The following is a 21,595-nucleotide window of genomic DNA, read 5'->3' as shown; positions in this document are numbered from 1 at the left end:
TATCCTGCACATCTTCTGGTCATGCCAGCGCCTCTGATAATTTGAAGGACTGCATCCCAAAACTCTCTAACAACTCACAACGGATTTCTTTGACCAGGAATCCGGCTGCTGTGTTGCTCTACCTGTCACCATTTCCCAGGACCCGCTATCGCAAGTCTCTACTGATCCATCTGGTCAACGCGGCCAGGGCCTGTATTCCCCTGTGCTGGAAGAGTGATGAGCCGCCCGAAGTGAAAATGTGGCTTCAAAAGGTGGATGGGATACGCGTGATGAAAAGAGCTGACTGCGACTCTGCACCATGCAGATAGAACATTCCAGAAAACATGGTTCTACTGGTTGGAATACCTTTATTCCCCAGAATGTGGTACACTGATGGTGGAATGACTCATCGTGCTGCTTTAGGGGAGATCACGCCCCGCCAGGTCATGAACATGCTCGGGCCCTTTTCCTCCCTAATGTCTGTTGATGTTTACCCCTAATAATTGTCTGGGTCACTGCCTGGCCTCTGTATTTCGTGCCCTCGCTTGGGTTTCTGTTTTTTTCCATTGCTCCACCTCTCCCCCTATCCCTTTTCTACATTCTTCTCTGTGATTTCCAGATGATCCATTGTTTAATAGCTTATATCTTTTACTAGGATTGATCTTTCCTGGATTGTTATACTAACTGTTAGCACGTTAATATGTTAACCGAGCTCCATGGCTCTTGGATCTCACACTCCTGCATCTGTAATTTTGCATCTGCAACTCTGATCTATGTTACCTCTGAGCTTCGAGAGCCACACTGAAGTTGGCTATTTTGCGACTTTACATCTCTGTGTGGAATGCTGTCTCTAGATCGCTTGTAGTAGGTGCAGCTATCTGCATCTACTACAAGGTAAAACAAAAAGAATCCCCAGCACACCTGCCAGCTGGCCTGCAACAAAACAAATTACCATGTCTAACAGTATACGTTAAAAGCAGAGGTTTTAGTTGCACAAACCTTCGGCCAAAAATATGTAGAAGCTACACTGCCACCGTCAAGGCACCTCTGTAAAGTGTGGGCCTAACTATTTATGAGTCTCCTAGTGGGAGCATATTGATGCAGTTGATAAATTAAATGCAGGTGTACCAGCAGGTAGCCTACTCCTCCTCACAAGGTGCAGGGACGCACTGGAGGCCCAGCAGCCACAGATGCATGCTGGGATACCCAATGCGTCACTACATCCAAGATAGTCAAGCTAGAAAAAGATGATAACCGCATAGATTTATAACCAGCCTTTGTAGCAGGGTGCACATGGGAAGGTGCACCCCCACCCACAAGGTACAAGGTGCCCCCCACCCCACCGTCATTGCCGCTCCCGAGATCCACTGTGCCCGGTGTGGCCGGGACTGGCATGGCTGCTCTGTGAGAGGAGATCAAAGGGAGTTTATTACATCACTTCCGCATTCAGCAGTGATTCCCAGCTACAGAAGCTGGGGAGATGTCTCCATAAAAAGGACCGGTCGTGTGAATTGGCCATCACATAGGGGGTTTCTGAGCCACCCCATGTAATAGCAATAAAGTTAAGTGTAAAAAAAAATAAAAGTAAAAAAAGGCATAAATATTTTTTTTGTAAAAAAACATTTTTTTTTTTTTTTAAAGTCCCCCGCCCCCCACATACAAACATGCGTCGGGTGCGCCTATGTGCGAAAACGACGATTCCGCCTATTGTGCCGCACATGTTACATAGCACCGTGAACGTCGGAGGGAGAGTAATAATTTTAGGGCCATTCATCCCGGATAACACTAAACTGATAAACAGTAAAAGCGTTTAAAGCGCCTATGGACAATTTTCGATGTGGTAATTTTTTGCAATTTTGCGGTCACGCGCAATTTTAAGGCTTGACATGTTTGGTGTCTATTTACCCGACGTGACCTCGTCTTTTATGTTTTATCAAAGAATTGGGGTGATAAAAAATATGTTTCATTACATTTCATAGGGAAACAGGGGGTTTTTTTTCAAAATTTGTGGTACTTTTTTTTTGTTAAATAGTAAAAAATAAAATCCCTAGTGGTGATTAAATATCACCAAAAGAAAGCTCTGTCTGTCTGTCTGTCTGTCCCCAAATAATTGTATAAAATTCATTTCAGTACAGCGTTGCATGACGGAATAAATGTCAGTCAAATTACTGCAGCACTGAATACTGAAAAATGGCCTGGCCAGGAAGGGGGTTTAACATCCTGCTCTTTAAGTCGTTAAAGCTATGCCCACTGGCCCTAAAATTGTAATTAAACCTGTAAGGAAATAAAAAACTAAACTAAACCATAACATTGCAAAGCTTCAATTCATTCTGCAATATATAGATCCGCTCTTCATTCATATTGGAATGTAGTAATTTTTTTCATTAAAGTGTAAGTTATGTGAAGACTTTTTTAGTTTTGGGAGAATGAGAAGTGTCAAAACCCCTTTCAGGTTTCCCCTCACTTTCTGTCCCAATGACAATACCAGTACGAACGTTATGGAAAATCTGAACAAGCGCACAAAATGCGATAAAAACTGACTTGAGGTTCCAGAAAAAAAAAATTCTGCACGTCACTCCTGGAAATTTACACAAATTTCCTGTCTGATAAATCATTAGTCACCAGGACAGGAAGTGAAGGGAAATGTCTATAACAGATAGCATTAAACACACAACAAGATGTAACCTGATAAGAGCTTGATAGCCTCACTATGACCTTTACTTAGTAGTCACCTTGGTCTAGCTCACAAGCCTGCTTTTTGAGAGCATATACAAAAGGACAGTCTGCCATGAATACATGGTGCTTATTGTACCCCTCTCCAGCTGCTGGTCCCACTGATCAATATTTTGTATTGTGTGGCACAATGCATGGCAAACAGAACCAAATGCATTTGTTAACCAAGAAAACCTAAGCAGAAAGAAACATGAAGCAAACTAGTTCACTACTAATCATGCTGATCACTGACCAGGAACAAGTATGCAGATCAGCAGCTCTGCCTTTTCTATGAAAATGTGGATGGCAATAGCAGCTCCTATAAACTATCATCATGGACTGGATTCACCCTGAGCACAATTGTTGAAGTAGTAATTATCTTAGGTCTAACAGTTTGTTTCTGATCAGGTTATTTAGGAATGGCCAACTGAAGACCGGCTAGTATTGGATTTACATAGTTACATAGTATTTGGGGTTGAATAAAGACATACGTCCATCAAGTCCAACCCATATAGGTCCACGCATCATCTCATTCTTAGGGATACTGGTATCCCTGGATATTACGGTCCCTCAAGAAATTGTCCAAACATTTCTTGAACAAATCTACACTCGTGGCTGAAATCACTGCCGATGGCAGCGAGTTCCAGACCTTAACAGCTCTTACTGTAAAGAACCCTCTTCGCCCATTGTGCTGGAATTTTTTCTCCACCAACTTTAGGTGGTGGCCTCTAGTCTTTGTAATGGAGTTAATCCCAAACAGTTTGTTGCCAATGTTCAGAACAAGTCAATAAACTTTCAGCTTTATTTTTAGTTAACATTACTGATTTTCAAGGTGCTGCATAGCATTTGTGAAGCAATATATGATACATCATTACTGAGGGGGGTTTTTTTTCACATTTTTTATTTAACAAGTTAAATCCACCAAGATACAAACAGTTTTATGTCAAAAGATGATGAACGGCCAATCAGAAAGCAGGGTGTCGCGTCATTAGACGGCTCCCGGCTTCCTGATTGGACGGCTCCGGCTGGGTACCGGACGAAGGCCGCATTCTCGCTGGAGAGGCCCCAGGGGTGACAGGCTGCACATACTAAGGTAACCTTACCTCACGAGGCCAGCTTCCCGACCAATCAGGAAGCCAGGCAGCACGTCATAACACGCTGCCCGGCTTCCTGATTGGCCGGGAAGTCGGCTCCATGCTGTCTCAACACAAGTGACGAGGGAGCACGGAGCCGCTTCCCGGTCAATCGCGAAACCGGGCCCTGCCCGGCTTCCTGATACCGGAAGTACTCGTGCTAGGCTTCGGAGCATTTGGGCGAGTACGAGTACTTGCCCAAATACTCAGAATCGGCACCGATATTGATACTAGTATCGGTATATCCCTAATAATAAGCACTATATACGGGTTCTTAAGAGACAATGAACAAGAACTTTAACATACATCGGTGAATTAATTATGTAATCAGATTGAGTGATAGTAGCTGGAGTTACAACATTTTCATGAACATATATTGAATTTGGGGAACTAATGTAAGGAGGGTGTTGCCATGACTGATAACATAGGAAAAAGTAGGGGAACCCGAAGAGAAGGGAACAAAAAGGGAGGGGCTCAGTGAACATAGAAAATAGGTGAACAAAGACAAGAGAAGAGTAAGTGACAGATTAGTTTAGGTTGTTTTTTAAAAAATTACCAGGTCACTTAGGATTTGCTGAACAGAGCAGTTCCTACTCATATTTTTGACATTCAGTAATGTCCAAAGCATGCAGAGAAGAAAAAGAGTAACAGAAAAGAGAAAATAGGAACAAAGAGGGAGAAAACAAGATGATAGGAAGATAAGAAGATACCCCCTTCAGGGTACGAAGTACAATAAACCAAGAATGTCAATAGTTTAAAGAAATAACCAGTAAGCACATTCCACTTTACTTGTCTGAGACAGTATCCTAAATAAAGATCTATATGTGGCATTAGGGTTTTTTCCGTGACAGGACAGAAATGTTTAGAGTTTACATATTCTATTCTTGAAACAAATTATAACACTTAAGATTAGAACCATGGAGAAAAAGGTGCGGGTAAAAGAAGAGTTAATAGCATGCTTCAGGCTGTTTAGCTTTTAAAATTACAGCTAAGTAGCTCCCCCTATTGGCTACTACAAAATACTTTCTAGAGGTCTAGCCCTCGAAAATGTCACACAAAAAAAGAGAAGGGAAAACTGCACACCTACAAATAATAATAGCAGATGTGCTAAGGCACAGGCATTTGACAAAGCTATTCTGTAATCTTTCCTACCATTTACAGAATAAAAACACGGTAGATTAATTCTTGAACATTGAGATGTTTCACTGAGTTTATTACTTGCTTGTTTGTAAGGCTACAGCCTGTCATAATCAGCACCCTTTGAATTCCTAGAATTTCCAGTGTACACTAGAACTAATTTATGTCTGTAGATTAAAGACTAGGACATGTGACCATGCACATCATCTCAGGGGATGAAAATGTCTTTCCCTAAAATTTCGTGAGATTACAGATGAGATTTCCCAGCAATGCTCTGCTGATGACAAGGCAATCCCAGTGTGCATTGCTTTGGCAAACTGAAGTCATTTTGCCCTTTCAAAGCAGGAAGTCAATGCTCTGCAAGTGTATTTCAAAATCACAGCATTTTGCACCTGACATGTCAGTTATTATTAATCATCATACATAGAGGGATGCATTGGTAGAATTTGATTTTGAGTGTAAAGGTCCGCTTTAACTACTTGAAGATCAGGGTGTTAAACCCCCTTCCTGGCCAGGCCGTTTTTCAGTATTCAGCACTGCGGTACTTTGACTAACGTTTATTCAGTCATGCAACGCTATACTGAAATTAATTTTATACCATTTCTGGGGGGCAGATAGAGCTTTCTTTTGGTGGTAATCACCCCTGGGGTTTTAATTTTTTTAATATATAACAAAATTGTTATAAAGTACCCTAAATTTTGAAGAAAATAAAAACCTGTTTCCCTATGAAATGTTATTAAACTTTTATTAACACCACAATTTTTTGGTAAAATATAAAAGACGGGGTCACGCCGGGTAAATAGACAGCAAACATGATAGACACCACTTAAATGTATGTACACCAATACTAGAAGTCTAGCAAACAAATTAGAGGAGCTTAAACTTATGCTACTCGAGGAGGACTTCGATATAGTGGGAATAACAGAAACTTGGCTAGACAGCGCACATGACTGGGCAACTAATGTACAAGGGTACAACCTGTTCAGGAGGGACAGGGTTGGTAGAAGGAGGGTGCTGGGGTATGCTTATATGTAAAAAAAAAAAAAAAATCTAACTGTGCACATACAAGATTACATCATGACAGAGGTTGCGATGGTCTTGAGCCTTTGTGGCTGGAACTGGATAAGACTGATGCTAGTCGTAAACTAATTGTGGGTGTGTGTTATAAACCCCCCGAACATAGGGGATGAAAAGGAGGCTCACCTGCATTCCCAATTAGAATTAGCTGGGAAGCAAGGAAGACATGATAAACTTAATGCAAATAAATAGTTAGGACCAGATAACCTGCACCCAAAAGGTACTTAAATAGCGAGACCATTATTCCTCATCTTCAAGGACTCCATAATGACTAGTAAGGTACCAAGTGACTAAAAGAGCTAATTTCTTTTAATATTGTATTTATCTTTTAAAGGATATCAAGGTCCAAGTTGGTCAGTGATTCAAAGAATCAAAGTCAGAAACATCCTAGCAACTAGAATTTTCAGGTGGTCAGTAATATGTGGTGCATTTGTCATCCAGGTGCAGTGCAGGCAGAGACAGGCTGAAAGCCAACAATGCAATGTTTAAATCTGCTTTGGCCTTTTTTGAAGGTACAAAGAGAAGGTACAAAGAGAAAATGTAAAGGTAAAAAGGACATATTTGCAAAGCTGCATGGTGTCGCTAGATATTAAACATTGCATTTATCCTTTAAAGAATATAAAGGTCTCAGTTACTGCAAGGCTCAAGTGTTTATATGACCACTTTAACCGAGATCCCCTCTTACTGTTGATGTTTTCCCCTCCACACATACTGGTGGATGTATTGCTTCTTATTTTAGCAACAGCAACCACTTGCTGTTGATGTTATTACTTTAAAGCCAGCAGGAAATCTGTACTGCCGACTGTAACTGACTTTTAAGCGAAGGACAAAGACATTTTTTAATCGGCGCTTGATAAGGAGTCTAAAAAGTATGATGTTCAGCATGTACTTACAAAACATGCAATAGGAATAAACAGAGTTCAGTCGAAGTCGTTCTGATACTTGCTGAAGCTACTTTAGCTACAAACAGCACTCCAATTATGATTTGTACTCAGCATGGTTAGCCTGGAGCGTAAACTGTATCTAAAGCCAACACTTTTGTGGTAAGGAGTTAGAAGCTCTGTCAGATTTGTATTGCCGTTTGTGTCAATAGGTTAAATTACCCTCTATATTTGTCCTGATGACCACTGTCACTGGCAATGAAAGTGAAGGAAAAGCTAAAATTGGGATGTGTCACCTGAACAGAAACAAACTTAGAGGGAACTCCCCAATGTGGCATAGATAACAAAATAAAAAACAAAAACTGACAGGGGTTTTATTCACTCAAAATATAAGACCAAACAAGACAAAACAAAAACGTTTTAGCTTAAGATATACTTTAAGCATGCAAGGATAGCATCATGAAAACTGCCCGCTATTGTTTAAATGCTTGCTGAATATGGTTCTTTCAAAATCACAGTAGCCAGGGTAGAAAAGATCTCTCTGGCAGACATAATGTCAATTCTGATTACACTTGCTGAGAAAGACTTGGCCTTTCTACTACCTCAGGCACATTATTATCCCCTTTATATTGTATAGGGTCTTGGCATTCAGAAAATATATAATGTGTGGGGGTTTTAAGTAATTTTCAGGCCTAAAATGTGGAATATAACATGGGTGCAAAAAATGAAAAAAAGGCCTCAGTCATGAAGGGGTTAATCATCTTGCCCAACTCTAAAGAGAAGCTATTGCTTCTTGTCCAGTGCAGTGGAAACCTAACAGGGTTATGATCCTCACCTTTCATAATTCGGTTTGCAGTACCTTCAAAATGTCTCTGTGTAGGGTTCTCTGATGACCATTCTAGCACTGAGTGACAAGGAGCAACTCTGTGTCCATATAAAAAGTGTGAGAGTATCCCATATAGTATTGGCCTGTAAGAACAGGAATACACATTAAAAACACAAATACATTGACACAAAGAATTACATTTGCTAAGATCTGTATGAGGAATATTGTGTAATTATGAAATTGCTATGGGCTATTGGAAACATGCCGAGAGTTACAAGAACAACAAATGTGAGATGAAAATACAGAACTGAATACAAATAAACAAAATTGCTAATATTGCTGGAAAAATCATGCGGTTGAGTTATAAATGCCATTTCTCTTAGTCACACTAATATAGAGACAAGACGGCAAATATGAATTGGGTGAATTCACAGTATAGCCAATGTGTGTATAGTATTAAAAAAAACAACCCAAACCATAGCTTACACAGACTGAGCATTTGCGTCTTCTACAAATTTAAGCTCCCGGGCAAGAAAAGATCTATCAAGCGGAATATCAGACAGTCCAGTTTCTGTAAACCAAAGACAATTACATATTAAATGATATCCAAAGTTAATGAACAAGGCAGTGTAATCATATTGCTGGGTACTTGCCATGTGCAAAATTGTACAATAAGTTTGAATTTGCCAATTCTTTGTCTTGATTGGTAAGCGTTAAAATTAAATGAAGCAGATTGCTATGCTGAATGAAACAGATCTAGCAGCAGAGCAATAAACTTGGCATATCCCTAAGGCCTTGTTCACACCAAGCGCGGAGCAGATCCGGACCAGAGCAGGTGCAGACCAGATCAAAACTGCGTCCAATGTATTCCTATGGTATTTTGACCTCCAGTTCACATCGCAGCGTGCGGATCCAGACCAGATGAAAAAACTGCGGCAAGCCCTATTTTACCTGCTCTGGATCTGGTCTGGAACGCATCCAAAACGCAAAAACGCATGCAAGTGCCTGAAAGCCCATGTTAAACTTTAAAAACTTTACCTTTCTTCAGGGGGGTCCTAGGTGACATTAGGGGTCTTGGAGACCCCTGATGTCTACATAAAGAGGACCGGTCACCTCTTTTGCTATCACATAGGGGGGGTTTAGCAATAAAGTTAAGTGGAAAAAAAAATAGGAAAAAAATTTAAGGTTTTCCCCCAAATTTTTTTTAAGTTACACATAAAAAAGAATAAAAACAATTTTTTTTTAAAAGTCCCCACCCCTACATACACGCATGTATACCTGCGAAAACGACGAATGCGCCCATTACGCCGCACATGTTACATATCGCCGTGAACGTCGCAGTGAGAGCAATAATTTTAGGGCTATCAATCACTGATAACACTAAACTGATGAGCGGTAAAAGCTTTTAAAGCGTCGTCTATGGCCAATTTTGGGTATGCTATTTTTTTGCGATTTTTTTGCAATTTTTAAGCTTGACATGTTTAGTGTCTATTTACCCGACGTGACCCCGTCTTTTATATTTTATCAAAAAAGTGGGTAATATTAGTTGTTTTATAACATATTGTTTAAAAAAAACGTTTTTTTCCCAACATTTTCAGTAATTCCTCCTGAATAGTAAAAAATAAAACCCCAAGTGGTGATTAAATACCACCAAAAGAAAGCTCTATCTGTCCCCAAAAAATGGTATAAAATTAATTTCAGTACAGCGTTGCATGACGGAATAAATGTCAGTCAAAGTACTGCAGCTCTGAACACTGAAAAATGGCCTGGCCAGGAAGGGGGTCTAAACACCTGGTGTTCAAGCGGTTAACACACACTTCTATGATTCCTCAAGCTATCCTACAAGCTAGAATCCTTGTGTTACCACTTTGCCACTGCCACCACCAGCCATTTGTCCATGGACTGGTCTGCTAGGAAACCATACACACACAGATCCCCGTCTGACAGATCTGCTAACATATGCACACTGACACTAACCTGCATACAATCTGCAAACACACAATGCAATTTCATACAGGTTAACATTGAGCATACAGACACTAGTAACAAGAACCAATCTCTCTAGGAGGATGAATTTGTGGTTTAGTACACAGAAGGCCACTTAATAATTTTATAGTTTATTATCCCTAGGCGGGCAGTGCATAACAAAATATGTACAAATGTAAAAAGATTGACAATGACATACAAAAAATGTTGGCTACTGACAAAATAAAATAGGATAAAAACGTTACCGTTAGGCAATATTGTTTGTCCTGCTTGCGGGAGAACACCAGAAACCTGTAAACACTGTGTTCTTAGATACAGTCTCCCAGACGAATACCATGTTCATAATTCCATCTCCCCAATTTATTGGGATCTGGCTGTGGGCGGGCTCTAGCCCTTTGACCAATCATTTCAGGAGGTGTCATCCTACCTGCTGTGAGGAGAGGTTCTGCCTTCTGAAGTGGCCATAGGTTATTTGGGCCCACCGGTTCTGATGCCTGGATCGGGGGTAGGATTTCCGATACCAGCGCGCCAGCCCCATCGCAACGAGTGCCCTCGCCGCATGACTGCGGCAAACAGATCCCAAATAACCAGTTTCAAATTTTCTAGAGAATTTTGTCAACTTGACACCTACAATTTTATATGTGCGCGTAGATTATAATATGTACTATCACAGGGCTCAAAATTTCAGGCCCTGAGCTACTAGCCAGGCCTTAAGAGTTACTCGCCACCAGTTCCCCAACCTAACCCCTACCCTGCCCCGGCCGTACCTCCGACAGCTCAGCAGTGTGACGCAAAGTACAGAGATCAGTAACAACACAGAGTGCAAAGGTCAGCGGTGTAATGCCAAGTACAGAGGTCAGCAATGTGATGCACAGATGTCAGCGGTTTAAGGCAGAAAGAACAGGGAGTTACAGTGCACATAGCTGATCTGATTTAGGTGCCCTCTTCCTCTCCTGCCCTTTTCCTCTTCCTCTCCTGATTTAGATGCCCTTTTGCTGGCGGTGCTGGTATGGGGGGGGGGCTTAAATTCTACTTTAAGTAAAACATACAAGTAGTGCCCGTCCCCAGCCTGTGGTCAGACAGCGAAGGACACGCAGCTTGGTAAAGAACTTGTCTTTAGGTCATTATGCTCTCTCCATCTGGAGACGGCAACCCGCCAATGCAGCAGTGCCATCCGTCCGTTTTTTTACAACGGGCGGACGGCAAGTGGTTAAATGTCTCTGTGAAGCAGGCCTTTTGACAGACTGCAAGCTTCTCTACAATATCAAAGTGACCGGAAACCCTGTCCCTAATAGAAATAATCGGGAAACTGAGCTTCACATTTATTAACATACTATGCATCTAGATGTTTAAATCTAGTTTTGCTAGCACAGTACAGACAGGGTAAATTAAGGTAGACATTAACCTCCACGGTCCCCTTTCATTCCAGAGGAAAAATCAGTTTAGAGAGGACTTTTCTCAGAAAAGAGCAAGTAATATGTAAGCAACATTTTTTTTTTTTTAGTTATGCTGTGTGAATGAATATGTAATAAATATAAAATAGGTGTTATCCTAATTTGGCTGCAAAAGTGGAAATATACTTAAAGGTTTTGCCCAAAAGCATTACTCTCTAATTTGTTAACCTTCCTATTTGCAACATCAGCCTGCCAGCAAACTGATAGGCCTACTATATTTGCCTATATTGATGCACTGGACAAGTAACCTTACCTGCAGTCAGGACAGATGATGAGTATTTGTATTTGTTGAAGTCCAAATATTCCCTGATCATTTCATTTATGAGAAGATTCTCATGTGACAATACAGGCCGTGGCTCACTCTGATCATCCAAAGCTGCAAAAACTTCAGCACGGATCTGTGCTTTGAGCTGTCCTATTACACCTCTCTTGTCCAATGTATCTGTAAGGACTACAGAAATAAACACAGTTTAAAATAGGTAAACAAGCAGCTATTGTAATTTAATCTAAAAGAAAATTGAAGTTATTTATAACAGCTCTTTAGGCCTGGTTCACACCTGAACGTTTTGTAGCGCGTTCAACGTTCTACGAACGCTCTACAAAACGCTCAAACATCTAAATCTCATTGTATTCAATGGGTCTGGTTCACACCTTGGCATATTTCAGCCCGTCCGAAAGCGCTACAAAACGGCCTACGCCAGAAAAAGAACTTGAGCATCTTTGCGGCGTATTGGGCCGTTTTGTAGCGCGTTCGCGCCCATAGACTTCGAAGTGAACGGGCTGAAATTAGTGTGTGCGCGTTTTCATAGAATGCGCGTTCCGCACATGGCTACAGACCACTCCCTTCTGCAGAAAAAGTTGTTGGGTGAGCAAGAAGCAGAAAAAAAATGGAGGATTCTACTGCATGTGGCCTGCTGGATACAGAGGCATTCATACGCCTGGTGAAGGCGAAAGCCTGTCTCTATGACATGAGGCATGCCAATTATAAGAATAGGCGAATCAGGCAACGTGCATGGGAAGAGATTGGAGGAGCAACGTGGCCTGATTGGGAAACTTTCTCCAAACAAGTGAAAGAAGCTAAGAGGTATATGTCAGAATGCATGCAGTGTTTTAATGCGACATGCGTGCATTGTTTACATATGACTTGCGTGCAGTCTTTCCGTGTAACATGTGTGGCATGTTTTCATGCAGAATGCATGCAGTGTGTAGTGACATGTGCGCATTGTTTTCATGTGACTTACGTGCAGTGTTTTCATGTCACATGCGTGCAGTGTTTTCATGTCACATGTGTGCAGTGTTTTCATGTCACATACGTGCAGTGTTTTCATGTCACATGCATGCCGTTTTTTTCTGTGACTTGCATGTGTGGTATGTTTTCATGCTTAATGCATGCAGTGTGTAGTGACATGTGTGCATTGTTTTCATATGACTTGCATGCAGTGTTCTCATGTCACATGCGCGCAGTGTTCTCATGTCACATGCGTGCAGTGTTCTCATGTCACATGCGTGCATGAAGTGTGTTAATGGGACATGCATGCATTGTTTACATTTGACTTGCGTGCAGCTATTTATAAAAAACAATGCTCAAATTTTTTTATATTCAAATCAAATTTATTGGTAGCAGCACAAGGAAAAAAAGTAATTTTTATTTTTGGAGGCTATTCTTGACTGAATCGCTTGCATCTGCCATGACACCTCCCCCTCAGGTGACATGAAGTATGCAGCAAATACCATTCGTTGTTCCCTGGCTGCCGCTCCATTGACTACTCTCCATGCAATGTGCCAATGAATCTTCAAAATTAAAGCCATCTCTGCGACGCACAAAATTGTGAAGGACACAAGCTGCCTTCACCGCAGAGATGGCGTTTTCTATTTTGAGATTTATTGGCGAGTGCAGGAAGCGCCATTTATTGGAGAGTATGCCAAAGGCACACGCCACCACCCTGCGTGCTCTGGTGAGCCTATAATTGAAGACCCGCTTCTCCAGGCTGAGTCCACGACTGGAGTAGGGCCTCATTAAATGCTCACCAAGAGCAAATGCCTCGTCTCCCACAAATACAAAAGGCATTGCAGGTTGATTGGTACCAGGCAGCGCGGTGTTCCCCGGGAGGTCAAGATCCCCGTGGCGCAACCTCAGTCCGAATTGTGAATGGGCAAATACCGCAGAGTCTGAGCTGCTGCCGTAGGATCCCACGTCAATATAGCGGAAGCAGTAGTTTGAATCTGCTACCGCAAAGAGAACGACCGGAAAAAAAATTTATCGTTAAAAAATCGGCTGCCCCTCCCAATTGGTTTGAGAATGCGGATATGTTTGCCATCTATGGCTCCCGCGCAGTTTGGGAAATTGCATGACGTGACAATCTGGAAATTTCAAGCCACTCCTCTTTGGTGGGTTTCGACCTCCCATATCGCACAGCATCTTTCCTTAATCAACTTGCTCGCAGTAGATTTCCCAATCATGAACGAGAAATGTAGATTTGCCAAGGACTGTCCAGTCGCTAAATTCCTAAGAAATGAAAGATAAAAGCAAGAATTTAATGAGTTCATGTTTACATTTTGTTTCCACAGTCAATATCTTAAAAACGAAGTGGAAAAGCATTAAGGGCGCCTTTACGCGCCACCGAAGAAGGCAGCGGGAATACCGCAGTGGCTCGGCTGCCAGTGCCCCATACAGCTACATTCATGCGGAGCAGCTGGCATTTCTGATTCCATGTCTTGAAATGCGTAGGTAAGTCACGTCAATTACTATGTCATGAATATAGTCTTATCTAACATGCATAGAATAATATATAGCAAATACTTATGTATTGTTTATTACTCTTTACAACACCGACAGTAGCTGGGAACCTACCGAGAGGCCTGAAGAGGACGAGGTGGAATCGGCCACAGTAGCCACTGAGCCGTCCTTCTCCCCAGGACCACTGAGCCCACCCCCACCTGCAACACCAACCCCGTCTGCCCCACCATCGAGGGCCACGACGCCAGAGAATGGAAATAGGACAGACTTATTGATGTCCTGGACTCTATGTCACATCCTGTCCCCAGGCTGTCAGGCGAGGCTTATTTCCTGCTCAGCTTGGAGGACAAACTGAAAATGGTGCCTTTACGAAGACAGTCGGAAATACGGGAAGCAATCACCAGAGTCATTGACTCCGCAATTTTCCCGGATGACTCTACACCACATGCCACTGCACCCATACCTGCCCCGCCCATTCGACATCCACCTCAACATGTCCAACGCATGCACACACACGCTTCCCAAGCATACCCACACACACCCATGCAGCATCAGCACCACCCCGAAACACGTCACCCACGCCCACATTCCCCCTATTTTTATCCCTCCACCAGCCTGGCACATAGCTCCACCACCAACACACAAATACCAGCTGGCTATTCCACACGTGGAACGAGGGAGGACATGCAGGTGGACGAGCCTAACTTTGCCCTCCCAAATTATCAAAATTTATAAATTTGGCCTTGAAAATTCCGTAGTTTCATGTTTGATTATAGGCACCGTTTTCAGTTTCTTCTCCTACCCGGTTGAGCAGGAAATGCCTTTTGTCTGATGTTATTTTTATATAGTAAAATTTTAAGAGAATTTAACAATGAGTTTGTGTGTTTTTTTTAGGGTTTAAGATGAAGGTTTAAAATATGTTTAGGATTTTGTTATATAAAAGGTTGTGGTAAACATATGGAGGAGGTTCACACATGCCATACGTCAACATGCATATCACCAAGACACCTAGGTTAGAACAGCACAAACGCACAGGGCACAACACACAGAGCATTAATATACAATTCCATATAAATAGTACTTGAAAACAGATTATAATTTAGTTAAGGAGGGGGGTACTGTCACAGATCAGCGTTGATCTGTTATTTGTAGTTCCACAAACCGGTGTATCACAGATCTGAAAATAGCTGCTTTGTTACTTGTATTTCCACTACATGTGCACTGTCCCTACCTTGCTCTTGCACTGGTCTGGCAGCTTAAACTGATTTTCATGCAGCTTTTTAGCAAAACAGTTCTGTCAGCTTGCCTATTGCTTACCTTATTTTAACTCAGTGCAGCTCACACCTCGCTGCCTGAGCAATTCGCCATGTGAGAGTGTATATATACGAAATTGGTGATTGATATGCACTAATTTATATTTATAAATCAGTACACATAAATAACTAATTTCATACCTAGAGCCGCTGAAAATCACAGAGAGCACACATTTAATCATATATAACTCTATTTATGCTTCTTTACGCCAATGTTTAATTGGTCTATAATTCAACAAAGGAGTGATGGAGTGAACTTACCGCAAAGTAATGATCAATCTTTCCGGTGGAGGAATGCTGTCTCGCATGAATGTGTCCTGACGCTCCAACTGGACAGACAAAATTCCGAGCAGCTCATCAAAACTGTAATATATATATAAAAGGTTTGTGGTCAATACTAGCAATTAGCAATATAAATACATGAAAAACATATACATATATTCCAGTAAAATCGATGATGCCACTATTGCATGGGACAGAACAACAATAAGCACTAACAATTGTTTATGTACTAACCTATTTATGGACATGCGGGTACAGGTGAAGAACTTCTCCTCACGTCCACGAAGTGTTTCGTACATGGCCCAAAACTGGCCTCTTTCTTCTCGGTTCGCTATCACTGGATGGACCCAGAAACGTCGCCTGCCAACTCTCCTTCTCCTCAAATCGTATCAACCGCACTGCTGCAATGACTGCTGCAGTCCGTCTTCGTTTGCCGAGCTCCATAATCGATGCAAAATCAATGAAATAGCTCACTCTCCTCTGTAACAAAAGACACTGCGTCTCAGGAAGTCTTTTTCATTGGACGCTTGCGGAAAGACCGGAATTCTTTTTCATTGGACACCTCTGTAGTCGCTCAAAGCGCGCGTACGTCACGCGTTTTTTATGTGCAAAAACGCTTCTTAAAACGCGCAAAAACGCCAGGGGAAAACGCGCATACACAAAACGTTCAGGTGTGAACCAGGCCTTAAAGAGGGCACACGCATATTCATTATAGCTCCTGCCCCAGAGGAGCTTTCTTTCAAGACAATTAACCACTTGCTGTCTGTAGCAATTTCTTACTATTTGCACACGCATTATATAATCTGAATTTTTGGCTAGAAAACAGAGTCAAACCCCCAAACAATTATATTTTCTGAAAGCAGAGGCCTTGTAGAAAAAAAAATGCTAGTTGTAATTTTTTGTGTCGCATAGTATTTGCACAAATGTCTATCAAACCAGCATTTTTAGGAATAAATACACTAAAATGAAATTTAGTGCACAGAAATAGAATACCCAATTTTTGGTATAATATAAAAGATGGGGGTCACGTTGGGTAAATAGATACCAAACATGTCAAGCCCTAAAATTGCATTCGCTTGTGAAGCCGCAAAAAACTTCAATACCCCAAATTTCCCATAGGGGACACTTTAAAAGCTTTTACGCTGGGTTCACACCTAGGCGTATCGAATATGCGCGTTTGTCGCGCCGTGCGTTTTTACAGCAATTCGCGGGGTGTGACATGTCTTCTTCATGGAGACATCATGGGTCTTTCAGACCCCTAATGTCAACTAGGGACCCCAAACCAGCTGAGGAAGCAGAGGTCTGCTTCCCTAGCTTCTTCTCCTGGCTCTAAGAGCCAGAGAATGTAAATAGTGACACAGGAAGTGACGCAATACACATCACTCCCGGGTCCAGTGATCGAAGAAAAGATCATTGGCTGGAAGCCTGCTGATCTCAATCTGATCATTGCAGGGAGACCTGCCGTGCCGGTCCCAGCACGGGGGACAGAGGACATGCCGCGAATCCGTACAAACAATCCGGCGGCTGTATAGACGCCGTATCGCTTGTACCTGAACAGCCATCGTCGGCTCTTTAAAATGACACCAAGAACATTCTTGGTTTAGACACTAAGAACATTCTTGGTTTAACCACTTCTACGGGTCGCCGTATATGTACGTATTGCGGCCCAGAAATGGTTAAAGGATGAGTGCACTTATCCTTTTTTTGCTCCTCCTACCCTGACTTAAGCTAGACCACTCTTCCTTTAGCTAGAATAATACTTGTCTCAGTCTCATTGTCCTGGCCTTCAGTGTTTGTTTATATCCTGTGACTGCCTAGTAGTGACCCACAGACTTCTATGTTGCCTTGTTTTCTGGATGTGATGGCAGAAGTCTAAAAATTCACTGCTTCCATCAGAATGCGATGACACTCAGCCTCACCCTGCACAAAGATTTTCCAGCTCGAGAGAGAATGCAAGTGCCAGCAGACAGAGCAATTGTCACAGTTACCTTTTTACATACAAAAACAATAGCTGCCATTCACAATATCTATTCTAACAATTCATAGCACCACACAAGACAGGTATGTAACAGTGTTTAAAATATGGTAGTTTTCTTCAAATAGGCAAGAATTCTTTAGTTTAGAATTAGAGCAATTAGAGAATTAGCTTAACATATTTTAAAATATTGTCTTAACCAGTTGACATGCGCGTTGTTAAACCCCCTTCCCATCCAGGCCATTTTTCAGTATTCAGCGCTGCGGTACTTTGACTGACATTTATTCCGTCATGCAGCGCTGTACTGAAATTAATTGTATACCCTTTTTTGGGGACAGATAGAGCTTTCTTTTGGTGGTATTTATTCACCACTAGGGTTTTTATTTTTTTACTATATTAAGGAAAAATCACCGAAATTTAAAAAAAAAAACAGTTTCCCCTATATTAAATGATAAAACATTTATTATTACCCAATTTTTTGGTAAAATATAAAAGACGGGGTCACGTCGGGTAAAAAGACTCCTTATTTTAGGTGGTGGGCGGGGCTAAGCGCCGCAATGAGAAGACATCCCGACGTATCTGACCGGATCCTCCCCACTGATGACTGACAGTGATTCTTGATTCTTTTTTTGAGGGTTTTATCTATGATGTGCTGCGAATTTAGAAAAAAAGAACGATGCTACTACAATCAAGGTAAGGGGTATTTTTATTTGCCCTTAAGTCATAGTTCTCCTTTAAGGAAAGGAAAAGAAAAATCGTGCAAGAAAAAAAAAAATAACAGAAATATTACGTAAGAAGACTATAGCAACAGTAAAAATAGTCAGGATAAAGAGTTAAAAGTACTTGACAAGTTTCCCCTGATCTTTATTTCCGGCAGATGTATTAAAGGAGAACTATGGGGTTCTGTTTTTTCTTTATTATTGCATTCCTGAGGGTAAACGAGTAAATAGTGAAATTTACTCCTATAAGCTAAAATGCACCCTTTAATCCCTTCTTTGATGGTGAGCTAAGAGCCGCAATGAGGAGAGATCTCGACAATACTAGGGCTACAGCTAACGATTATTTTCATAATCTATTAGTTGCCCAATTATTTTTTCAACTAATCGATTGGTTGCATTTTTAAAATCCCCCCCCCCCCCAACCAACCGATAATGAGAATAGTTGCCAACTATTCTCATAATCAATTTAATCGATTAGTTGTTGCAGCCCTAGACAATACCATCGGGATCCTCCCCACTGATCTTGGTCACTGTGACTGACAGCGATTCTTGAGAGCTGCTGCACATCCATGAATATATGGACATGTGCAGCAGCTCTGTCCATGCAGCTCTCTCCCTACCTGCACATCCCCATCCTTTGTGCCAGCCTTACAGGCAAACACTGCGGTGAAAAAAGCAAGAATGCCAATACAGTAAAAGAAGTATTTTTATTTGCCCTTAGGTCATAATTCTCCTTTAAGGTAATTGGCTGTCATGAACGACCCTTAGCAATCTGACAGGGTTTCGATGTAAAATGGAGATCTGTTCACTGCCAATTCCCCTGGAAATGGCATAACTAATGAAAAAGGTCTGAGGGGTGTGAAAGATTCAAGGAAGTGGTGGCGAACCTATGGCACACAAGCCACAGAGGGCATGCGGAGGACCCACTGGTGCCACGCGAGCCTAGGTGCCGATTACCGCGGCCCGCACACTCCAGGTTCTCACCTGGGGTGCTCCACGGGTCTCAGTCATGTTAAGTTTTTAAAAGATGGCCACCACAAATCGCGGCAGCCATCTTTAAACCTGGCAGGTGTCCAAATCCTATTTAATATATTGCCGGACCAACATTAAATAAAAAACCTTCCATGGTGGTCCAGTTGAGGATAAGTATGATCTGCATCTCTTGCTGATGCAGCCCATACCAATTGCTCCCTCGTAGTGCCGTTGCTCACAGGCAAGAGCGATTAGTATGGTCTGAATCAGCTAGAGAAGCAGATCACACTGATCCTTCACTGAACCACCAGGGATAAGCCTCCAGTGCCCCTCTGGACCCCAGGGATGCATCCCCTTCCCTGCAAAACAGGTAAGCAGGAGAGGGGGCAATGTTTTAATCATTCATTTTTTGTTGTTAGTAGTTCTGTGTGTGTGTGATACGTGTTTTATTAGTTGTGTTTTTTTTAAGGAGTGTGTGTTTTAATGAAGATGTGTGTGTGTTATAAGTGTGTGATGTGTGTTTTATTGCATGTGTGTTTTAATGCGCGTGTGTGAGATGTGTGTATTTCATTACGTATGCGTTTTTTTTAATGAGTGTTTCATATATATGTTTGTGTGTGGGTTTTTTTTAATGAGTGGTGCATGTTTTATTGAGTGTATAAATGTTTGAATAAGTGTTTCCCTATTTTGCCTAAGCAGTAAGGTTGAACGTTTTTTTTGCAACCCCAGCGCCTAAACTGCAATAAAATACTAAACTTATTTTCAGCGCTGGCACTTTGAGATAAATTGATTTTGCGTCGCGGTTTGGGCACTCTGGTACAAAAACATTTGCCATCACTGATTTATAGCATTTCAGCAAACCCTCTCTTGAGTGCCAGTTTTGCCTACTCTATTAATATTTCCAGATGCTTTTTTATTATTCGGCCAACCAAAATATTATTGGGACTAAAGCGTGATTAGGAAAGAAATCACGATTTGATAAAACATTATACAGCATATTGATTTAATGCCGTGCTTTCTCAGAAAGGGCATATATTTTGGTTCTGGCAGTGAACAAGAGCCAGACTAAAATGATTGCCCCTTTGCTGCATGTACTTTTGCTGCTTGCTGGCTGCTGCATGTACTCCACACTTCAGGGTGTGTGGAATATTTGCACAATAAGAAAAAACAAAAAGTACAGAAGCGCCACTACCAGAAAAGTGACTTGGCAGAAACAAATGAGGGTATCAGACTTATCACGCCACTTTTTCTTGAAACACCAGAAGAACACTGAGCACCTTAAAGTCTTTGCAATTGAGCAGATCCCCGCCAAACTCCCCCCTCCTGAAAGATTCCACATCCTCTGCAAACAGGAAACATTGGATCTGCAAATTAAACACACTTTCCCCCCATGGCCTTAATGAAGAACTTGAAATTAATACCTTATTGTAACCCCTATTTCCCCCTCCACCCCACCCAATAGCTCCTACACATACTTCCTCCCCTCTTAACCAGATGCAATTCATCTCATTCATTCAATTTCCCCTCCCCCACCACTGTGCCTCCATACAATGTTTTCACAAATGTTTTTACATATGTTTTGACCCAATCCCCCATCCTTATGGACCACCTCTCCCTCTTTCTTTCCACCTTGACAGTAATCACACACTTGTTGAAGGATGCCGAGTTCACCTCCCCACACTCGCCGTCCTCCACGTCATCTCTTTCCCACTCCGCCCCACATCCCCGCCCCTTTTTTCAACTCCACCCACTTGTTTTCATTCAAAAACCGGCATTTTTCCAGCCATCCGTCCCCTCACTCTTCGGCTTGAGAAACACCGCTCGCTGTTCCGGGCTCCCTGCTCGTGTCCTCGAGTGGTGTCAGTCTCATCTGATCACCCTGAGCAACCATCCACACTTCGCCGTTGATAACGTGCCAGTACCTACTCCCTGGTAAGTCTCATACCCTCATTTGTTTCTGCCAAGTCACTTTCTGCTAGTGGCGCTTCTGTACTTTTTGTTTTTTCTTATTTCACAAACGTCGGACACCCCGGTCCGCATTACAAAGGAGCCGCACACCAAGTACTCTAACCCACACCCCTACACCCTCACGTGCTAGCGCTGCATCAGGGGACATTTCTCCCAATTTTTCTGGGTTTTTTTGGAATATTTGCACCCCTGCCATGGTTTTTCCCACTAGCTCATAAATTACTATAGGATGTACAAGCTGGCAGCAGGAACCACAGCCCGATGTGGGGAACAGGTCTTCAACCCATCAAACTGGTCAAATACCTGGGTGACAAGCAGCAAAGCAGCGGCGTTTCAACAAATGAGTCAAAGTGACTGTTCTTTTAGCAGCTATGTAATTCGTATGCAGGTGACCTTAAAGACTAAAAAAAAAAAAAAAAAAAAAAAAAAAAAATTTTTTAAAAC

General features: G+C 42.0%; 1 protein-coding gene across 1 annotated transcript in view; it reads right to left on the bottom strand.

Moving 5' to 3' along the window:
* Positions 1-750: 750 nt before the first annotated feature.
* FOPNL (FGFR1OP N-terminal like) overlaps positions 751-21,595 on the bottom strand; it is a 27,617-nt gene continuing 6,772 nt past the window's right edge. The window contains exons 2-5 of the mRNA XM_018564208.1: positions 11,439-11,636; positions 8,232-8,316; positions 7,755-7,888; positions 751-866 (exon numbers count right to left, since the gene is read on the bottom strand). Coding sequence (XP_018419710.1) covers positions 751-866; positions 7,755-7,888; positions 8,232-8,316; positions 11,439-11,636 — 533 coding nt within the window. The remainder of the gene's footprint in view (positions 867-7,754; positions 7,889-8,231; positions 8,317-11,438; positions 11,637-21,595) is intronic.

The sequence above is a fragment of the Nanorana parkeri genome, unplaced genomic scaffold (genome assembly GCF_000935625.1).
Source record: "Nanorana parkeri isolate BGI_ZX_2015 unplaced genomic scaffold, ASM93562v1 scaffold736, whole genome shotgun sequence".
Lineage (NCBI taxonomy): Eukaryota > Metazoa > Chordata > Amphibia > Anura > Dicroglossidae > Nanorana > Nanorana parkeri.
Note: the sequence above shows the minus strand (reverse complement) of the source record. Positions and strands in the feature narration are given on the sequence as shown.